At 39.5% G+C, this 23,398-nt stretch overlaps 1 protein-coding gene across 1 annotated transcript in view; it reads left to right on the top strand.

Moving 5' to 3' along the window:
- The window catches only part of LOC138214832 (CUB and sushi domain-containing protein 3-like), a 337,499-nt gene that overhangs the window by 173,259 nt on the left and 140,842 nt on the right, over window positions 1-23,398 (top strand). The window contains 2 exon segments of the mRNA XM_069176654.1: window positions 498-705; window positions 21,924-22,036. Coding sequence (XP_069032755.1) covers window positions 498-705; window positions 21,924-22,036 — 321 coding nt within the window.

Here is a 23,398-nt window from a genome sequence, read left to right as displayed (position 1 = left end):
TCAGTTATACACTGTCCCGGCTACTTTTCATATCGACCTCATATCAAGTGTGATGTGAGAGCTCCATATTTCACGATATGGTTTGCTAGTATGAATTGACAGTTTATGTATCATGAGAAGGTCATCCATTTCTAACACTCAAGCCACAAAATAACATTCAAAGTTGAGAGCAAAAAGTGTACCTGCAATACTAAAATTGGGTAACTGAAAAAAGCCGCCTCCTGCAGGGAGAGAGTTGGGGAGTTGGGCTGGCTGACCTGTAATCTACTTGAGTGGTTTAGAAATAATGTTAGGTACATTGAGAATTAGATCTTAATTGCTAATCTGGTATATAAACTTAATCTATATCTTTTGTCAATTGACTCACCCGATCTTATATAGCTGTGGAAATTCAAACAATATTCAATACAAATTAAATTTTTAAAAAGTCCGCCCCTCGGTCCCTCCTCCTCTCCCTAACCCAGGTTTTCTATTTGTCACTCTGATTTGATTGACAGCTGAGGACACATGTGGGGGCACTGTGAGGGGCGGCAGTGGGGTGGTGACCAGTCCCGGTTTCCCCGGCAACTATGGTAACCAAGCCGACTGTACTTGGATCCTTTTGGCCGAACCTGGAGACACCATCTCTGTCATCTTTACAGACTTCCAGACAGAGGAAAAGTATGACTACCTGGAAGTGGAGGGCTCTGAACCACCAACCATTTGGTGAGTCACTTTATTTATTTATTCATCCGTGCGTGTGTGGATGTCCCTGTGTATCTGCATCAGATTCAATATTTTATGTTTTACAACAGTTGCGGTGGAGAGATGAATCACAGTTCAGTGTTAAATTGCAGATGGGTGCAGGACACATTTCCAGGTGCAAGAGACACACAATTAATCCCATGGTGAACATTGAAAACACACATGTGGTACAATAGAAAGTCATGGATGGATAGTGAGGTTTAGAAAGGGTTATTTATGAAAATCCATTATTCCCTGCCACAAATGCAGGTAGGCTAACGTTGACATTTGAAATCAAATGCACAGCAGAAGAGCATCTTTGAGTCAACCGTCTGCAGCAGGAAACAATGTGGTGGGCAGTAAAACAGAGGGGATAGAGCCCCGCTGTAAGTATGATGGTGACGCTGGTTGCAATCCATACTTTAAAAAAAGGAAAAGATTCGATTGACATTTCTGCGACGCTGCTGTAGTCACGTAGTCGCTGAGTTTATGGTACAATTTAACCGCACTTGGAGTACAATAATAAAAAGTTAGAATGGGTAATAAAAAATAAGTTAGAACTTGGGTAAAAATGGGTAATAAAAAGAAAACATTATTACAGATATAAAGCATAGTTTTTATCTCCTGTTCCGGAAGTATAGCCATTTTTTTTCCTTGAAAAAATAAATAAATAAAACCTTGAAGTACGAACGTACGTGCGTGTGTTTGTGTGTGTGGTCAATAGCTTCATGTACAGCCCTTCTGCATGGGTCTCGTATGTCACAGAGGAATTAACTGATGTGTGCTTGTTAGACTTTTTACAACCCTCCATGTGTTTTCAGACGGTTCACTCATAACAATATTTTATTGCTCTGGCTGCTTATTGATTGTTGGTAAATTAGGGTATTGATCAACCATTGCTGTTGCTGTAACCAATTAGAATCTAATCATGGTCAGGGATATTAGTGTGTGTGTGTGTGTGTGTGTGTGTGTGTGTGTGTGTGTGTGTGTGTGTGTGCGTGTGTAATTGATTTGGAAGTAATAACGGCCAGGTAGCTGCTTTTGGGAAAGTGTTGCGTGTGTCTGCGTACTCATAATTACTCCTCTGTGTGTGTGTGTGTGTGCGTGTGTGTGTGTGTGTGTGTGTGTGTGTGTGTGTGTGTGTGTGTGTGTGTGTGTGTGTGTGTGTGTGTGTGTGTGTGTGTGTGTGTGTGTACTGGAAAACATGGTGAGCACAGTGTAGTTTGGAAACAGCAGTTGTATATTGCTACACAGAAAATGACAACTCTTCAATAATTGTTGGTGACTGCTACTCCCAGTTTATCACATGCACTTATTCACACCTACTGTTAGTGACTGCATGAAACAATTTTGAAGCATGTCACAGTAGACCAACGTGTGCATGTATTTCATAATCATTATTAGTATTAACAGACCGATGTTATTACCAATCTATACATTACATGAAAGACATACATAAAGCAGTATGAATAATCAAACAAGCAGATACGAATGATTATACAAAGATTTTTGCCAACACTTTTGGCAACAATATTGTATTTTTTAACTTTATTTTTAATGCTGCCCTAGTCCTGGACTAAATGGAAGAACAATGTTGCACAAGTCAATTTACATGCAAAAAAACGACCAGCCTTAAGTAAGTTGATTATTAATAATCTCCAGTTGTACACTATGTTCTGCCCAAAGAAAATTTACTTTCTTGTTTGACTCTCCTATGAAATGAAATCTGCACTGCTGAACTCAGTTTGTTCGTACATTATTTATGAAGGCCACAAATTCACGCTGAGAAGAATAAATAATTTTATATTTCTAAACACAGTTATTGAATTTGTAACACATTTTTAGGAAGCATGAGGCCATTCAGATAATTTTTCCCAAGCTTTCATTTTGAACTGGGGGCATATACAAAACCTTACCACTTTGAGGAATGGCCTTCTTAGGAGTATTTACGACCAATATTTATTGCTCAGATTTAGATTGTTGGCCTTTGGGGGTGAATGTGTTGGTGGCTGGTAGTGTGTGATTTAGTCTGACTGCTGTCTGGACCCATGTGATATATTGCTGTTTAGTTATTTACTTGCTGAATTAACTCTGGAGACCCACACAGCGTACTAAGGTCACCATGTTGATGTTCCCTTATCACGGGTCTTCTCTGGCAGCCAGGCTGATCATATAAAACGTCATAGTTATGTACTGAGAGGGAAGCAGAGACAGTCAGACATATGGCCTGGAGCAAAACTTAAACCAACCTTCTCTGATGTGGCCAAAAACAGATAAACTGACACTGTCATAGTGGAGGTTTCTTCAATATTGAATATATAAAAAAACAACCTGCAATGGTCATTTTCTGACATGCCATTGCACTCTGCTGGGGAAGAATCTCTGTTGTTCACAGCTTGGTTAATTTCAGCGCACAACATACATCATCTGGTGATCAATGGTGATTGGTTAAAGGTTGCCCCAATAGTTTTTAAAGTTAACCCCATCTATTCACAGTGAATTTGGGTCTGGTGATACCAGGTTATATATTTAGGACTCATAAAATAATCTACGTAATTTTTAATGTTGGTAAATCAGGTATCATTTGTGAATAAAAATGCTATAAAGATATATATCTATCTATATATATATATATATATATATATATATATATATATATATAGATAGATATATATCTATCTATATATACAGTATGTGCTTGTTATAGTCACTCAGGTGAAGATTTGTTGCTTTTCACGGTTCCTTACCTTTGTAAATTTATACATACTTTGCCTTTTTTCGCCCAACAAAAAAGCAATTTGACATCACTCTGGGCTCAGTAACTTGTCTTAAGCATGCTAAATGTGGGAAAGATAATTTGCCAGTCTAAACAGTAAGGCATCAGCCTTTAAGGCCTGTCTGTTGAGCTGCAATATGTTATCCCTCTCACAGCTCTAGAAGAAGTGGGAATTGGTTGCAAATCAAATGGAATTGATTTTCTAGTTAGGTTCACTTCAAAGAATGTCGACCAATCACATCCATTCACACGTGTCGTTGTGCATGCATCCTGTTCTGTGTGTATGTTTCTTTGCTTGCGTGCACGTCAGTATATTTATAATTAAGTGAGCATGTGTGTCACATTGGTCTACCACCATGCAGTGGGTAAAGTGTGTGTGTGTGTGTGTGTGTGTGTGTGTGTGTGTGTGTGTGCGTGTGTGTGTGTGCGTGCGTGTGTGTGCGTGTGCGTGTTCCTCTTTCTGTGTCTGTGCTGTAGCGTCAGTCCTCTTTGTCCTCTCATGAAAACTCCTGAAGCTCAATGTTGACAAAAAGTCAGCCTGTAAACAAAGCTGTTTCCAAGCCCCTCTTCTTTGTACACAATCTTTATTTATCTCTCTTATCTGACTGATGATGATCATGGAACGAAGAAGCACTTTGAAATGACATTAAGACAGTTGAGCAGGTAGAATATAAGATACTTAGAATCAGAACTCAGCCAAACAGAAAAGCTGTTTGAGTCGTAAAAGATTTCTCTGTAATCATTTTAAACTGTTGTGACAGTTTCAGCCCTCCATTACAAGAAGGTCATATTATCAGAGAGGAGTGTGAACCACGTTTTAGCTTTTAATATGAGAGGTATGGATCACAGGGACTTTGTTTTGAGGTGAACCTGACGACAGACTCACACCAGAGGGAATGACACCAGTCCTGTTAGCACTCGGCAGACGGGAAATCAGGCCAGCTGTTTCTGGTTACAGGAGTCTGTTGACAGTCGTCTTTTCCTTTGTAACTGATGCTTTCCCAAGGCCTATTTGAGGTAACACGTTCGCATTGAAAGTCCTGGCCAGATGCTGTGTACAAAACAAAAACCAATAAAAAAGCACTAGACTGGTTCTCTCGCTGTCGTTTGTTCAGCTGTGTTTCAGGCCAATGACAGACATTTCTTAGATTATGCATAGGGCTGTATTACCACTAATATGCTCTTGTGGATTATAGTCAACTGAAATAGTTTAATATTTTCTTAATCAACGTGTTCCTATGTATGTATTCTGTCCCTTATCGAGCTGACACGTTAGTTTCGGTGCACTGACAGACTGATACAGACATCCCTGACACTGGCGCTGATGTATAATGATGCAATTTGTGTTTTTCATGATATACTTATAGCATTTAATGTTTTATGTAACGAAAACACATTTCCAAAATGAAAGAAATGCAGACAGATTGATATTACAGCCAACTTACAGATGCATTGAAAGCTGTCTTGGCGAATCAGTGTCAGAGTCCCAAGGCTCGTAACATCATTTCCAAACGGCATTATAGTCCACATTGAAGTATGCAAATGAGATGTTTATTTATTGTGGGCTCAATCAAGACCCAGACGACCTGAAATTAAAGGAATCTTGCTTTCATGAAAATTTCAAACACTAAAGTACTGTAGTATCTGTGCAGCAGTATCAGTGCTTTTGTACATTGAAACTGGATGAACATTAATGAAAGCTTGACATGCATTATTTAAATCCTCAAAGGAACATTTTGGATTACACAAACATATGACAGTGCTTGTTCACCTTTAAAGGCTTCATTGCAGAAATCAAACCATTAACCCTTCCACTGCAGACTTTGTAAAAACCAGGCTGTGCTTCATGATTCCTTAGCAATTGTCTCACAACACCGAGGGCTAATATACTAATTTCCATTGGTAATTTAGAAAAGAAGGTAATAGCTAAAATGCTCATTTCCCATGCCAATTGGCAGACAAAACTAATGGGTGATTTTCTAATAGGTGAGTGTGTGGAGGAATTTGTTGTGTGTTTATCAGTTGCTGCAGGGCTGACAACAGCAGTTTCACACACCAGCATACACAAACGTAGTGTACACCCGTGCTCACACTAAAGCGGACACACACACACACACCGTCACTTTTTACGCACGTTTACAAACACGCACAAACACACTGAGTCTCTCTCCTTCTCATACAGACACTCGAGTCTCATCAGCATGCAAAGAGGTGTGACTATGAGAAGTATATGGCTGTGAGCTAAATGCCTGTAATCCTAGCCTTACACTACACACACTAATACACATCCGCACACACACATTTTATATTTTGTTGTTTCAGAATCAGTTGCCCTTGAAACCAAGTAGAGCATCTTAAATAGAATGATCTGTCTCCATCTCTGTCTTACTTTGTCTATCTGGATCTCTCATCCCTATCGATCGATCTATGTATGTATGTATGTATGTAGGTATCGATCGATCGATCGATGTATATGTCTGTCTGTCTGTCTGTCTGTCTGTCTGTGCTCTCGCCCATCTCACAAGTCTCTCTGCATGCCTATAGCAAATAGGACACTGTTTAGTGCTCTTGGGTGCAACTACTTGACAGCCCATCACAACATTCATGGTAATGGTGGAATAGGCTATTCAACGTCTGTCATTTACCAATCTCCTGCTTGTCTCGGAATTGTTTTTTTAGGGGCCACAAAAAATTAATTTTGTCAGGTTTGATATGGAGTGCCTTGCTGCCAAGTGCCTGAAGTCATGTCACTGTAGGCGGGCTGGTTTAGCAGACAGTTAATTCTGCCCTGGCGCCACAGTGTGACACAGATATTTATATCCACATATTGTACAGTATGTACAAGATTCAGTCTACAATTTACATGCAGTATATGTACATGAAAACAGCTAAAATAAACTGCACATCAGTGTGTACATATTTACTGTCCACTGTTACAGGAGCTATACGTGCCCTGAGTCATTTCAGGAGGCTTTATGTTTTAGTGGGTAACACTTCAGGCCAAGGGCGCACAGTCAATTTATTTTACCAATAGTTTGGCAAAAATAAGTCCTTCCTCCTACACTTAACCCTCCCACCCCATTGTAACAGTATTGTGCAGCTTATGATGAACACCCGCACATCATCATCCCATCTGGTACAGTAACGCACAAATCTCAACAATGCATAATGTGCTTAGTGCCCACTACTTCATACGGGTGTTTGGTAAAAACCCAAACTGAATATTGTTTTGTTGATCTTGCTCTTGTGCCATTAGGTATTAATTTTATATACACTGAAATATACTTTATTTTACTTTTATATGTAGATGACCATATAATAATTGCATATTTTGACAACTAATACTAGAGTTTTGTAAATCTTTAATCTAACAGTGTGCATCAGGGGGGAAAAAAAAGAGCCATTTTAATTCCTGAAAGAAGATTTCGTAAGTGATTCAGGAAAGTTTATATTAACTACACACAAGTGCATTATTGAGTCACATCAAAAAAAGGAAAATTCTGGCTTAATAAACTTTCACTAATTATAAGCTTAATTTTGTGCTAAAAACAAGTGTGAATGCAAAAAGTCTAAAGAGGCAAAGGTTGAAATAGTCTCTGTAGCATTTACACGTATGCTACCCTATATCATAGCTATTTATTGTTATTATAACTGACTCGGTTTGACCAAAGCATTTAAAGGCCCTAAACATGCATGCTCCACACATCAGAAGCCAGAAGTTATACCTTTATCATTCTTGAGATTGTATGGAATTGGATTACACACGTTCCTGGGAATATATAACACACATAATCTTTGCTCTGCAACTTTAATTTTTTACTAAAATTTAAAAAAAAAATAAAAAAAAATAGCCTCTGTCCTGTCTGATCGACAGGCCTCACTGTGACAGCTATGGCCAACCTGCTGATATTGTTTGATTTAATGGACAGAAACAGCTAAGTACTGTATGATTGGACCAAGTCCAGGATAGTCCCAGAGATATAAACCCATTTTCTCCAGCATCATCAATCAAAATTTACTCATTCTTTGCAGTCCTGAAATTGGTCCATTCTTTCACTTGGCTCAGCGTCGTATTGTTTCGTGTGTTCTGAGTCAATACAAATATCATGACATGTTTGTGTGTGAGTTTACATCACAGATCTGCTCAAAGCATTAGTATTCGTTTAAGAGACGGAAAAGGAGCTGTGCACAAGACAAAGAGTGTGCGTGGATGCGGGTGTGTGTATGTGTGGGTATGTATGTGTATGTGTGTGTGAGTGATGTTATGCTTGTCGAGTGCTAATCAATGCTGCTGGCAGAGGGGATGCTGGGATAGCGGCACCATCCCGAATCGGAAATGGAACGGTGACCTTGAACGCAAACACACACCTTTTCTGTTTCCCTCTCACACACAACAAACAAACACACAAATCAGATTATTTCAAATATGTATCTAAAGATACAGGGAACACAAGCTTATGAATACAAGCAAATAGTCAGGCACGCTAGCCTGGTTCCTGAATTTTAATCAAAGTCCACATGAAAATTTTGTCATGGCTCAGTGATTCAAATAGGTCTTGTATTGCTGTCAATGATGACTTTGACCCTGGTTGGAGAAACGCCTTTCCACTCACAGCCTTTGTGGTTATCATTTAAAAGTAAAGTGAAATACTTAACCGCTATGAGCACTTTAGAGTTAGAGTGTGTTTTGATGAGTGTGTTTGTGTTTTGTTTTTGTCTGGCATTTGGAACACATGTCACAGGCACAATATACATTATTGCTAAGAGTTTCTTACTATTCGCCTGGTTGATGTGTGAATAATGCTCCAAGGGAAGTTGTCATGTGCAAGCAAAATGTAGGAAGTCAGAAGTTGGCAAGCAAGCAAACATGGATTTAAACTATAAAGGTTGCTAATTTTTAAAAATGTAAATTTTTCAAATATTTGATGAGGATAGTAAGGCATATAACACATTTTTAGGCCTCCAAGATACACAGAGCTTTCTGGTGAGAAAAGCTGAATTAAAGCAGAACTTTGTGAAGAAGAAAACTTTACAGTGTTTCTGTAAGCAAGTGAAACAACAACAAATTGAGGCAGTGTTGGACAGATTATCTTCCCTGTTCATGAAATATTAAAATGTAATAAATACAAGTCATGCACACAAACATACAAACAGCAGAAATATAAACATTCACACGATCAAATAATCAAATAAAGTTTATTATCTCTCAGCAACAGCTCCTTTTATGGTCGCAGATATATTAGATGGTAAGTGAAAGGTCTGTGTCTTGTTAGTGAGTTGGATGTGGAGAAAATGTGCAGGAATGAAGATCACAGGGACTTTCACACAGGCTGGAATTTGCTCTTGAATAACAAGTCTGATCAGTGGCAGCTCCGACTCACAACATACGGTACTTACAGGATGTGCTGCTCATGTTTTTACAGGCTTCAGAGGTTTTATAGAGTCCCTGACTTTGGGAATCAGAGCTGTTCTGCTGCCATGCATATTTGCCACTGCAACATTGAAATATGTTGAAGATATGAGCATGAGCCACATTTAGCCACTTCTTCTGGTCAACAAAAAATTGCTAGTCGTAAGAATAAAAAACAAACATGAAAGGTTTCTATGTTTACTCACTCTTTTTGAATGTATTTTCTTTGATAATGTTAGACACGGCTATACAGCTCTGCTCTGGCAATATGTCGCCAGCATCGTTTCATTGTGGCTATTTTCATAACATAACACCAACATAGACGAGGAGGTTTTTTGTTGTTGTTGTTCTTTTCTTTTTAAACAAAATGAACTGAAGCAAATCACATCAACCACTTATTTCAGAGTCAAGGAGGACGCCAGAGAATCCATTACAAGCCGCATTCATAGGCCAAATGACTCTCATAGAGAGCTTGTGAACAAGTTCATGATGCGGACCATTTTCCTCTGAATCTATTTGCAACATTGGGGCTTTTAGGTTGCAGCAGTGACCTTCACACTGTTTCTCCAGGGCATCAATTTTTAAATCCAATTTCTGGTGGCCCAAAGCATAATTTTGGTCTACAAGGCTATTGTCTCATGTCTAGGCAAATTCAAGTCCATTATTAACCCTCACCTTTGATAGGCTTAGAAACAAATTACAAAACTCTTTTGGGAAAGCTCCTCGTTATTTGTGGGACGAAACAAAGAGGAGAATAGAGGCAAAATGAGAGGATGGTGTGAGAGGTGTCATGGTGTTTTAAGGAGGCAGTGTCAGGTCACGCAGAAGAGGACAAGAGAGGCAAAGAGACAGGAGACTGGAGAGGAATGGGTAGGAAAGAGGAGCTGAAAAGGGCAATTGGGGTGACAAGAGGAGCCAGGAGAGAAGAAGTGAAGATGAAAGGTAGGAAGGTGAGGTAGGGAGGAGACAAAAACAGAGGTGCAGAATCAGGGACAAGGAGAGGGCGAGATGAGAGTTGACAGGAGAAGAGAGGTGGAAAGGAGACTAAGAGGAATGGAGGGTGAGACATAGGAATGAGAAAGCCATCAGGGGGACTCATGGGGGAGGAAAGAGGTTGTAGACAGAAAGAGACAGAGACACTGAGAGGGGTTGAGAAAGGCAGAGAAGGACAGAATGAGAGGAACATGCACAAAGAAACTTTGTGTGACAGGTGCCACTTGTACATGAAGCTAAAAGTGATCACGAGAATACTGTAATTCAAGTCACGTAAAAAACGAGTCACTAAGTCACTGTTTCTTTAACTTAGGTCGTATGGAGAGTATACAAATGTGTTGAGAACTGTGAAATCAGCAGCATTATTGGGAGATTGGTCAAGGATGTAAACACCATACGCTGACTAAATCTGTCCATCTGAGCTTTTTCTGTTTGTGCAGCTTGCCCAGTATATCTGGTGTTAATTTGTAGAGCTACTGTCTTTTTCATTGCTGGCTTCAATGTCTCAAATCTGGAAGAAGAAAAAAACCCATAGGCGCTGCCAAGGACACAGGCATTTGCATTTTAAAAGGACGACTTGTGAATTGACTAGTTGACTATAGGAGAAAAAAAGCACATGACAATTAATTTAGTCAACAAACTATGCAAGATTGCATTAAGATAAGTATATCAAGATGAATCTTCATCAGCTAAGCTTAATCAAATTACTCTTAGAATCAAAGTAAAGTCTATAATTAGATTAGTGTATGATAATTAGATTATAGTGTTTATGCAAACAAAGTCACGTTATACACATTCCTGCAGGATACAAAACTGAAAATAGGTCATTTCCTCTTTGAGGCATCTTCAACTTTTGCACTTCATTATACTGAATACCATGACAGAGCTAAACCTTGATTGTTTTATATTCATTTGATGTTTGTATTTTTTTAGCTGTCATCCAAACTATTGCTTGTGGCTTGCTTCCAGAACACATTTCTCTGGGGGAAAAAAGTGGCAAATTGTCTCCTGACTACTTCTTTACTTTAATGTTTTGGTGAAGGTCTAAAATGTGAAATAAGCACTAAATAGAGTCGACTGTGTTGGCTTTTCTTTTATGTATCTGTCTTCAGTAAACTAACAGAGAGACATATTTTTCTCTTAAATCACAGCTTACTTTTTTTTTTGTATTATAAAGCACAACTCTATCAACTCCAAAGAGTAGGAAATGTAGTCAAAATGTAGAAGCTATTCCTCGACATTAATTACAGTGAAATGCATGCCGTTACTGCAGGGACAGTGTTTTGACAGGGCACTGTTATTAGGCAGGGAATTTGATATTTACCATTCCCACAGCAAATAACCTTTCCAGGTGTTGCTAAGCCAAACCCAAGAGACCAGGCCAGAAGTTGAGGTCCACTGGAGCACAATGTGTATTTGAGCCAGGTCACGGCAAATTAATTATACCTTCATAAATACGTTGTCAGTCATTCCCCGTACTGAAGGCAGTCTGTGTGCATGAGCAAGTATTCCTGTCTTTGCTTGGTTGTTTCTTTTTGGTTATTTGTGTATGTGTTTGGAAAGTGACGTGTATTGAATAGTAAGCCACTGGCAGTGGCAGCTTCAGTGCTGAAATTATAATATAATGTAATATAATAATAATAACACAACCTCCTTCACCTGCTCTGTCCCACTTCTCTCCTCTAACTCTGTCTCTGCTCTGATTACTATGCTCTCCTGCAGGCTACACGCGCGCGCGCACACACACACACACACACACACACCCACACACACACACACACACACACCTTGGTTCGCTATATTTGAGAGGACATTTATTGACATAATGCATTCTCTTGCCCCTTTCCCTAACTTTAACCATCAATACTAAGTACCCTAACCATAAACAAAACTTAATTATAACCTTAACCCTCAAACAGCCCTTTGAAGGTGTGTAAGAGAGTAAGGACTGGACAAAATGCTCTCATTTTCCCAAGAAGTCCTCCTTTCAATGGTCTAAAACTCAAACTGGTGCTCACAAAGATAGGTGTACACATACACACACACACACACACACACACACACACACACACACACATGCATAGACACACACATGGGGTTTGGCAAGAGGCACGAAGATTGCAGTGGCTTCTGATAAAAGACTGAGCTAAAAGAAAGCAGCGAACAGACAAAATGATGGAGCGTAAACTCTGCACAGAGCTTTATCACCCATTTCTGCTGTTTTTGTCAGGTGTGTCATTCTCTAACATGTCCAGCCAAGGGCTGAATATCTAAGACAAACACAGAGGAAAAAAATAGAACAAAATTATTATAGCTAGAAACTCATTTTAAAGCACACATCTACTTAAGAAGTATAGTCAGTTCCCCTTAACATAAATCTCAGTTATTAAGGACAAATGTTTTTGTTATGTCGTTAATTGAGGTCAGTCTTTGGATTAGATCTACTCTGACAAGCAACTCGACATGGTTACTTTTAAATCTTGACATTTTGCTTGGTTTGACAATTTTGTGGTATAACAACCAATGCCAATCAATTAAGTCCAAGACATTATACCTTACCTCAGTGTTTAGTTGGGACTCTGTTTTAAACCACATCACCAGACAGAAGAAGCTACCTAGATTTGCAGTCTACTTACTCTGCCGTCACAGGCATAAAGTACCCAACAGATGGTGTAAAATATTTTACACAATGTTCTTTCATCTAAAATTAACACATCTCAGCTGTTTCTGCCAAGAAAGCTGTTATTGTTTTGTTAAGATTTTATTTATTTAGCACTAAAATGGTTATCAACTCTTTAAAGGGTTTTTGTCAGAGCTTAATTTTGTTTTATCACCACACCAACTGTGTTTTTTTTTTTAGAACGTCACAGTCAGTGCTTTGGGACATTTGCGTAGTTTTAAGCAGTACTCAAATATTTGCTGGTTTATGCTGACATTGCCAAAATTTTATGAACCTGAACATTACCTTATATTTGGACATTTAGCTCCCACTTTAATTCCAAAACCATGGGCATCAATCTGCTCCGATATCACAGCCTCTGCTCCTCTGGAAGACTTCCCACAAGATTTTGGAACCTGGCTGCGAGGACGTGCTCCTACACAGCTACAAGAGCATTAGGGAAGTCGGGCACTGATAATGGGTGATGAAGTCTGGGTCTACGTTAGCCTTCCACTTTATCCAGTGTTTGATGGGGTTGAGGTCAAGGCTTAGTGTAGTCCAGTCAGCTCCTTCAGACCAAAGTCAGAAAGCCCAGTGCTGACCTGAGGGTCTTCCCCTAATTTGGGACACAAACCCTTCGCTTCCTTGTATGCCGCTGCATTAAAAATGCCCTTATTTGGAGCTAAGGGGCCAAAACCAAATGATGAAAACCGTCCACAGAAGCGTACGATACATTAATTTCGATGCACTCAAAGTTATTATTCTACTTGTTAATATACGTTGTCAGAGTGCTTATTTCGCAGTTTGGTCTACAACCACCCACTCGTGTTTTATTTCAGCCCTCTGTTGTCAACGTGAACGAGCCAGTTTGAAAACACCTTGTTGCTCCATGAAGAGGCGAGCAAAGAGGAGGAGAGAAATTCAGATGAGATAAAGAGAAGGGAGGGAGAGACAGAGCAGGGTTCTGTTGTGAACACTGATTACTCTCTGCCCACTTGAGATTGATGGAGAGTGACACGGCAGGCATGCTCACGCAAGTACGAACACGCAAATACACACAAAAACAACACACACAAATGCATTAATACACAATATGCCGTATATAAACAATAGTGTGCACGGACATAAAGACACACACCGAAGACTTCTCTGTCTCTCTATACTGATTGATGAGGACTCCACCAAGACTACATTCCGCCCAACGCTCCTGCAGTGTGAGAGTGCATTTCTGTGTGTGCGTGCATGTGTGTGCATTTTCCCTCGCACTCCCTCTCTCTGAATACTCGTGTGTGTTTGCGAGTGTATGTGTATGGTGGTTCCCACCTGTCTTAATTAGAGGAGGCTATTAAGACAGATTGCCTGATTAAGTAGCATTCCCCTTCTGTCTAATGAATAACCACATGCATGCACACACGAGCATACGCACATACATGAATAGACACAAGTTAGTATCGGTTAGTGTCTCTCACATTACCACTAATATACGAAATTTGCATATGTGTGGAGAGCCATCCATTAGATAACAGGCTGAAACTGTTCATGTTCACTGTCACAAGCCAGATATCAAACTGCAGTCTCCAGAGTGTCCTCCGCTACAGCATGGCTATATTCAAATGCAGTGTTTGTTCCAATCATTGTTTTGGGAGGGCGGGCCGCCCGGCCAACGGTATCTCCCGCCCCGCCTGAACAAAACAAAAAATGAACGTACTCATAGAACTGAAGTTGCGTCCAGCATCCACTATATTTATTTACTTAGTTCCTGTACATCCGTTTCATTTCGGTGTAAGAGCACATCAACCACTTATCAAGCACCACTCAGTGACGACCCCCCCCCCACTGAAATGTATCATGACCTCTAGTGGTTGTAGTAATTATGGCGGGATCAATAGAGGAGGTCAGGTTACATTGTAGAAAGAGTGACAAAGAAATCTGCGTAGGGAAGCAGTCAAAGGTGATTGGATGGACTTTCACCCAGGAGACCAGAGTTGGTGTGCCCTGTGAAAACAAAAGTTATTGTTGACTTGTTTTAATTTATGCACTTAAGTTAACATCATTACATTACTATTTAACTTAAGTTATGTCACATACGTAGTATAACTTAAGTAACTGATGTATTTGTTTTTACCCAAACGATGATGTTTTCTGAAACCTAACCAAGGCGTTTTGACAATATTTTTTAACATTTACAACATGTTTATTACCATTACCATGACAAATGAAGGTTCAATTTGCCTGTTACAGGTACCCACTAATGTCATATATGCGTTTTGGCAAATGAGATACAGTGTTCTGTCGTTTAGGTAAGAGGACGTGTTGCTCCTATTGAGGGCGCAGAAAACGATCGTATATGTCGTTTAAGTATGAGAACATGTTGCAGCATCATGTGTTGATCTATCTTTGCTGTGCAAAGTCACTTATGAGATCAAAACCACATTCAGCAGATCATCCACAGTGCACAGCATAACAGCACAGAAACATCACACCTCAGTTGGGACAATTGCATTTTGCTCCAGACGCGCTGGAATAAATCTTACAATTAAAGGTTCTTTTCATTTGAAATACATTTTTATGCAGCAGTTGGGAGTCAAAGCAACAACAGGTTTTGGGAGCTCTTTAGACACAGTAACAGCACACATCAGCAGACTTGATTAAACCTTCAATAAGCCGATTGCTTACAACATACATCTATTCTAAAGCAGTTATTGCTGAGCTATTCAAAGCTGCTGGATGTGCGAGCTCTTACCACAATCTTCAGATTGAACTTTGTGTATCAACAACACAAGTGGCAAAACAGGGTGACTGAAATTGTATGTTTGAGCTGAGACTGAAGTTAACACCGTCTGAAAACTTGACTTCAGTGTTGCATTACGGTCTTTGATATTATATTTGAAAAAACGGCTTAAAGACTCAATGCTTCTAAATTATCTAGGAAATTATGCTCCATCAACTAAAAACAATGGTGCTGCATTTGCAACACACACACACAATTTTTCTATTGTTTTTGTTCAGTCTGTAAACATATTCAATAGGTGTGAAAATAAAGGTCTGAAGAATGAGGACCAAAAGTGTATAGCTCTTCATTTGATTATGCTATCATGTTTCCTTTCATGTGTTCAACATGGCAGAACATGACTTTTAAAAAAAAAAATTATTTAAATGTTATTCATGTTTTATTAATGCATACCTTCACTAAATAGTAATTCTGCTTTTTGTGTTTTGTGATTACATTCTGCTTAAATGTGAAGATGAATAATTAACAAGCTAACAAACGAAGCAATGTGCATTTATTAGCCTCGGTGTGTCTTCCTCTCTCCCCGCCCCACTTCCAATGCTCTCTCTCTCTCTCTCTCTCTCTCTCTCTCTCTCTCTCTCTCTCTCTCTCTCTCTCTCTCTCTCTCTCTCTCTCTCCGTGTCTCACTGCCTTACCTCCATCGATCTTTGCCTCTTTCCGCCCCATGCTTCTTTATTTCCACCCTCGCCCTCTCTTTCATTCCCATACTGCCAGTGGAAGAGCTGGTCTGTGTTTCTGTAGAGGAAGAGAGGCACAGAGGATGGATGGGAGGATGGTAGACAGATAGATGGAGAGAGGGAGAGATGCTCTTTTGGTCTAGTGTATTTAATCAATTATGTTCTCTCGCTTCCTTTGGCAACTCTCCACTTGATATTCTCTCTTTTGCACACACACACAAACACACACACACACACACACACACACACACACACACACACACACACACACACACACACACACACACACGCACACACACACACACATAAATGGTGACACACACACACACACACACACACAGACTGCCTTCATCACTGTATTTATTTCTTCCCATTTTACCTACAGTATTTGTAGCTGAACATGAAACACAGGAGGATTTCATCATTTTTCGATATAATTAATGGCAAGATGGATGCCTTTCAGAAAACAATAGTCATTATGCAACCTCACAGCATATTTACAACCATTGTTGGTGGTTGATTGCCGAGAGGCTCCTATGAAGTTCCAAGCACCAATTATAAAACATTTTTTTCCTGAAAGGAGCTACTGCATTGGGATCTACTGTGCCTATTAGAAAAGTCTCAACCCGGTATCATGTCAAAGCTTGAAATTCTTTGCCTTGGCATGAAATACTAAGTGGTTAGGTCACAGACTGGATTTCAAAGTGGACATAGCTTCTCGGTGTGATAAATGAGGTCAATGTGCAATAACACTGAAGGCTACTAGGGGTTGTCTCCAAGAAGGCTCTGGCTCCATAGACTTCATTCAACTTCTTTCATATAATACAAAGTCAATAATTATTTTTCACGAGTCATTATGGTTTTAATTTGCTAAAGTTACTCCTTCGTATTTGTTTTCTGGTTGCCGATCTGAAAAAAAATCCTGTCGTTCATTAGATATTAGGCATTAAAAAGCGGTAAGTTTGAGAGTGTGTCTGTTTGATTGAGATGCCTGTGGTGCAGGCAGGTTTCCTGTAGCAAGATGGCGATGGCCAAAATACTAAACTCGAGGTTTTACAGAAGCAGTTAGCAAACCAATGGGTGACATCACTGTTGATTGTCGCTTGGGTTAGATTTAGGAAAAAGAAAATGTGGTTCGGTTTAGAAGAACAAAACCAGTGTGTTGTTGTTACCGAGTGAAATATCACCAGAGCAAGTAAATAATTCTGGTTACCAATTTACTTTATGTCATCGTAGAGAGCTTCTCTTTAGGAAAAAATTTGCAAAAATTCTTCAATTGGGGTCTTGTTCACAATAATATACCCAGTTGACTACCAACAGCTCTTGTTTAAACTTCTTTAGTTTCTTTATGTCTGTCATTTCATGCAAACAAACTATCCTACGAGCTTTGTTGATGGTCCATGACATTTTCACAAAACCTACTGATTTACCACATTTCTACTTTCAGACGTTTGAAAATGATAGTAGCCCTCAGTAGCAAGCCTGGTTTCACCCAGTGTGTTTCACACATCTGTCACTGTCAAATCACAGAGTAGGACACCCGCTCAGACCACTGTATTTAAATTTTTTTTTTTTTTTTAAATCATTGAAGCCCATCTGAAGATGATCTATAATATCTCAGGGCTGCTTTGAAGGGCTTTTAGCAGATATCTTGGGAGAACATTTAACAGTCACAGACAGAAGCCATCAGCATAGATGAATGGTTTAATAATGGATTACAAATTGTCCACACGGGGCTTCTCCGCTGATTTCTTTTTCTACTTTTTTGGGAAGTATCAGGTTTTCTGCTAAAAGCTTCTGTTTAGGCTTTAATTATACATGTTAGTAACTGGTTAGTACCCATGGTCGTTTTTAATTTTACATTCATGCGATGCAGTAGCAGCGCTGCATCTCCAAAGTACTTGTTGAGACAAAGAGTGTGAAAGACTTGCTTCCAGCCACTGTGGGGTTACAGACTGCTGACCTTTTCAGTTGTTAGCTTGTTTCTCTAACTTTCAACCTACTGCTGCAGGAGAGATTTTTCTAATTATACCTTCATCTTACAGCTTTGAGTTGTTAAGTGCTTCCTGAGCATGTGGTTAAATATTTAAATGTCATGCACATGGACTCTCTAGACTTGGGGATTTAACTCCTGTTTTAATATTGGAACACATTGAATATGCACACAATGCACTCTGGGTAATGATGTCACTGCAGGAAGTAAAAGAAGTGCTGTAAACACGAATGGTATGTATTTGACAGAAAGAGAGAGTGCACATGTACAGAGACTCAGAAGAGAGCTGAAGAAATGAGGCGCAGCAGGGAAGAGGTAAATAACGCAAAGTGGGGAATTGGGCAAACATTTGTAAAAGAGAAAGACGGAGACAGGAAGCTTGACTTAAAAACATAATTTTGCCACCAAAGGAAACGCTCTTGCAGTGTTTCTTTACTTCTCACCCTGCATTACTTTAAAGGATAGGAGCTATTTATGGTCTCGTTATGCTCAAATTATGGTTCTCCATGGAAATGTCTTTCCATCTTTGCAGACATACGCAGAGAAGGCTGTCATGGGGAACCATGTTGCACATCCCCGAGGCTCAGAGGAAAGCTGACATGCACATCTACCAACTCTCAACAACTCGTCATGTGGATATGGACCTACACGTCAAGCGCTCAATCAGGATGCATGTTCAAAATATACGTGAAAACGGATATAAATGCAATTGCAATATAAGAAACCGTATAAAAGAAACCATAAAATATACATACCCAAGTGACGCCCATACATACTTGGGTGCGTGCACCCCAGAGAATTTTAATTCCAACCTTAGATATGGTACACAAAGTATAAATAAAGTATACAAAGATGATGGATTTATAGAGACTAAAGTCTGTAGTGACACCTGTTGGCTAAACATGGTGAAAAGTGCTGTGTAAAAGTTTGAGGCATCAAAAGGATTGTTTCAAAAATATGGTTTTAGCTTTTATTTATGAACTCACTTCATACAGTTGGCAGTAAAAGATCGACATTAATATTGGCCGTGACCACACATCTTAAATTTGTCACAGTTCGTCTGTGGCTTCAGCTGCATCTGTCTCTTCATGTAGTTCCAGCTGCATGTATATTTGGGGCCTTTGTCATGCTGCAAACAAATTTGGGGCCAATCAGATGCCTCCTTGGTGGTCCTGAATGATGAATAAGATATACACTACATAAAACCTTTGCATTGCACTGCACATTGTATGAGGGGCTGGTAAAATAGTGTGATCATTGATATTTGTACATCTGGCAGAACCTGTCTCTGTTAGTCTGAGTTGAGCATCGTGCTCAGAGTTCTTTCCAAGGAAAGGTTAATCTATTTTGGGTACTTGTGGGTCCCCTGAAAGCTGGTATTTGGTATCTTGCTTCTATGCCTGACTGCTGTTGTAATTATTATCAAATATGCATCATAACCTTTTAACGTTTTTGGACAACAGACAAACAGATATCTATAATTTACCACACAAAATATCACTTCGAGCAACTTTAAAAAAAATGACATTAGATTCATTAATTGTCACGCACAACACTGGGTTATTTTCTTTAAATGGTAATCTACACTTGGACAATCTGTTGTTTGGCCATATTAGTGACCCTTCAGCCCTTTAATTCCATCTTAATATCAAAAACATGTCTGGACACTTTTAACTTTTCCAGGCCAATCCATAAATGTATCTAAAATTGTCATCCATACAATAATACATGGAGTACATATTCATTTTTACTTTTCTATGTCAGTCTTTGGTTTGACTTTTCATATATTCCACAAAGCTGTTGTCCAGACTCGTACTGATAGATACATGAGTTCATGTATTGACTTTTGAAGTTCCAAAGGTCTTGTTTAAATCTCGGGATTGAATTTACTGTCCAGTCCAGCTAGTGGACTAATTTGGCATTGATTTACCATTAGTGTAGTCAGTTTATTCTTTCTGAAAATTATCTACAAGGTTGAGCCTGCATTGTTGTTGATACATTAAGCCAAATGGTTCACCAAAAGACACTGAGCGAGTAAATGTACTCTCTCTTGAAGTGCAGATAACAAAACTGACTTCAATCAAATGAAATAACCAATAAACAGTATAATTGTGTTATCCTATTATCCCCAGAGTGCATGAAAAAAACGTAACTTACTAATAGCCTTTTCTTTATGTATGTTGTTCACACCTACATGCACACCTGTGTTATTGCATTGTGGGAGCATCGTTGTATGTAAATCAGGCAGATGTGAAACAACTGTGTGTGTGTGTGTGTGTGTGTGTGTGTGTGTGTGTGAGTGTGTGTGTGTGTGTGTGTGTGAGTGTGACTAATAGCAGACATCAGAGATTCCTACTGATCTAGGGCACAAGGTGACCCTCTCTCTGTTCACTCACACACACACACACAAACACACAAACACACAAACACACAAACTGACACGGCTTCTAAAACACCTGCTCAGCATTCTCGTGCTCCACTTTACACCACTGTTATTAGATGGGTGCTGGATAGTAGTGCATACACTTGTGTGTCCAATGTGTGTGTGCTGTTATTAATGGACTGCGAAGGTTTATAGAAGGGGACAAGGGGAACATGAGAGGGCAGTCCACTTCACTCTTAACATCATTTATGTGTGTGTGTGCGCGCATACCCGTGTCTAAAATGTAACAGCCAAGGTGATATGACTAAAAATATCTCCATGAAAATGTAATGGGGGAAAAAATGGCACCTGTTGGTTGACACTACACGATGAAAGCAGCGTACATCAAAGGAGTGATGTATAGAAGGGTTGTTTTTTTGCCAGCAGAGATTGTATTTGAGCTTCAGATATTTGAAGTCATGCAGGAACAAGGGTGTTTTATTCTCAAAGTGTCAATTGAAAAGCAGTCACTTTTTATAATGCTGCCAGCAGTGACCTAACACTCTTCACTTTGCCAACCACAAGAGCCTTGTTCATCCTCTCAGCCAATTAAGGGATCTTATCCTCATCACTTGATGAAAGTGTTGCAAATTGGGTCCTATCTGAAAGTGCTGCGCCTCGGTACAGCTTGCTTAAATGCCAAAAGCTAATATTGTTAAAAGTGCAACAGAGAAGTCTGACATTTATGTGGTTTCGTATATTTGGACATACCAGTCTATCAGGCAGAATGTAGGTAAATAATAGTAGAAGAAATATTAGAAACAGTAGTATTGAATGTTGAGATCATGTGGAGCAGTAAAACACCAACTACTAACTACTAAAGAACTGAGTTTGAGAACAGAGTTGCTGAGTTAAATCCCAGAACCTCCCGGGAAATATTGGATTGATCAATGAATAAGAAATACCATTTCATACTTTATTAAGAGCAAGTGAGATACCCCTGATCATCTGCGTAATTCCCAGTTACTCCAAAGGAGCAGCAGAAACCGAGCGGTTCTACCGGCCGCTGAAGTCTTGACCCTGCATGTAATTCAGTCTGTGCCATTACAGCCACTTTGTTCTCACTTTAGTCAGGACAGCAGCGCACAAAAGACACATGGCGAGATGTTTTATGAGCACTCTCTCTCTTTCACACTCACACTCACACACACACACACACACACACACACACACACACACACACATAGACTTATTTTACCCAACAACTACATGGTTTTATGTGTTTTCCCTCTGAGACATGTATTCTTTGCATGTACTGTTCTGCAACTTGTGTGTGTGTGTGTGTGTGTGTACTCCTATCTTTAAAAGAGTCAATTCAAATTTAAGGCATTCAGAGAGAGGCAAGACAAAGCCATGCTGCCTGTTATAGGATGAGGTGAAGAAAAGGGGAAAGCCTTAGGTTCTGTAAGTGTGTGTGTGTGTGTGTGTGTGTGTGTGTGTTCAATTTCATAAAACATGTTCTCTCTATCTTTCTCTTAGGTTGTCAGGCAGTAATGTACCCTCCCCAATCGTTAGCAACAAGAACTGGCTCCGACTGCACTTTGTAACTGATGGCAACCACCGTTACCGAGGTTTCAGCGCACATTATCAAGGTAAGATGGGTAAAATGTGATTACCTCCACAGAGATGATTGTTTAATTGGACACACACGTTCAGTAAATGTATATTTTTCTCATCTCTGATAAACAGATTCTACGTGTGCTGTAAATACATGTCTCTGTTTGTAAACGACAGCTATTTTCATGTTTCTGATTCAGCTTTTTTCTCATCAACCCTCCCTCTCACTGCACTTGTTGACTCTGATCGTTTTGTCTCTTCTCTACTACATTTTCTCTCACTTTCTGCATCCCTCTGTCTCTCTTTCTCTCTCCTCTGTCCAGCTCACTCTCTTTTAGTCTTTATTTTTCTCATGTCCTTAGGCACACATTTCTTTGACACAAACCTTAACGGGGGGGGGGGGGACATTTGGAGATTCATTTGGCAGCGTCCACGTCTCCAAACAGCGATAATGAGAGCAGAATGTGTGAAACAACGGCTCAGGAAGGCCGAAACAGATTTTATTCACATTTTACTTGTTTCTCTTGTTTTAGTCCCAGATAATCTCTTGTTTCTTTATTGGCCCTGTTTTTCAAATATGTAGTTCATTGTGGATGAAGTCTGTTCAGCATCACAAGATACACAGGTTTTGTATTTTATACCTGGAGCTACAAAGTTTGATCAAAATACACTATCAATGGGTTTAAAGTTTTGGCAATCAAATTGATCATTGTCCACCAATCAGCTCCACCTTTATCAAAATATTGAGAAAATGTTACGTGTATTTATTGTTCTCAAGTTGAACTATTGTTAACTCAAGAAGTCATGGAAACAGTCAAAGCGTGGCTTCGTTCATGAGTCATTGCCCTGGTCTGAGTAGGCAGGTGGTACAAGTATAAATCTCGGTGATGCTTGACACTAAAATTGCACTGTGCCACTTGATTCTTACTGTCAGACTCCGAACTGTGTCTTGCGTCTCAGTTCAGCAAGTTTGCACCAAAGATTCCAAGTAAGTTAAAATAAGGTGGGCATCTATCCAAAATGCCAACTGTCAGGAACAGCATCTGAAGCATGTTCTGTCCTGAAAACCAGCCACCGCTTGTCAACATGTTTGTTATGTCATGTTGTGAAAATGCACAAAAAAAGTCTGAAATGACACACTCGTACGCACTCAGTGACGAAATGTTTCACAGATCTAATATCTTTGTTCCTGCCCTCCTCTCGTCCTTCTCTTTCTTTCATCATTTTTCTATACAAAACAGCGTATTTTTCAGACACACTGATAAACAGTATAGTTTCTTTCAGCAGTAATCACGGTCATTTGCTCATTTTTGTTGGCAGCTTCTGAACGTCTTTGAACTGTTATGTGTCTTTCTTCAGATGGACAAGTAATGGTCTCCCTGTGTAGGTTTCCTGAC

Source organism: Embiotoca jacksoni, unplaced genomic scaffold (assembly GCF_022577435.1).
Source record: "Embiotoca jacksoni isolate LCO1_2020_lvr unplaced genomic scaffold, fEmbJac1.0.p SCAF_7, whole genome shotgun sequence".
Taxonomy (NCBI): Eukaryota; Metazoa; Chordata; class Actinopteri; family Embiotocidae; genus Embiotoca; species Embiotoca jacksoni.
Note: the sequence above shows the minus strand (reverse complement) of the source record. Positions and strands in the feature narration are given on the sequence as shown.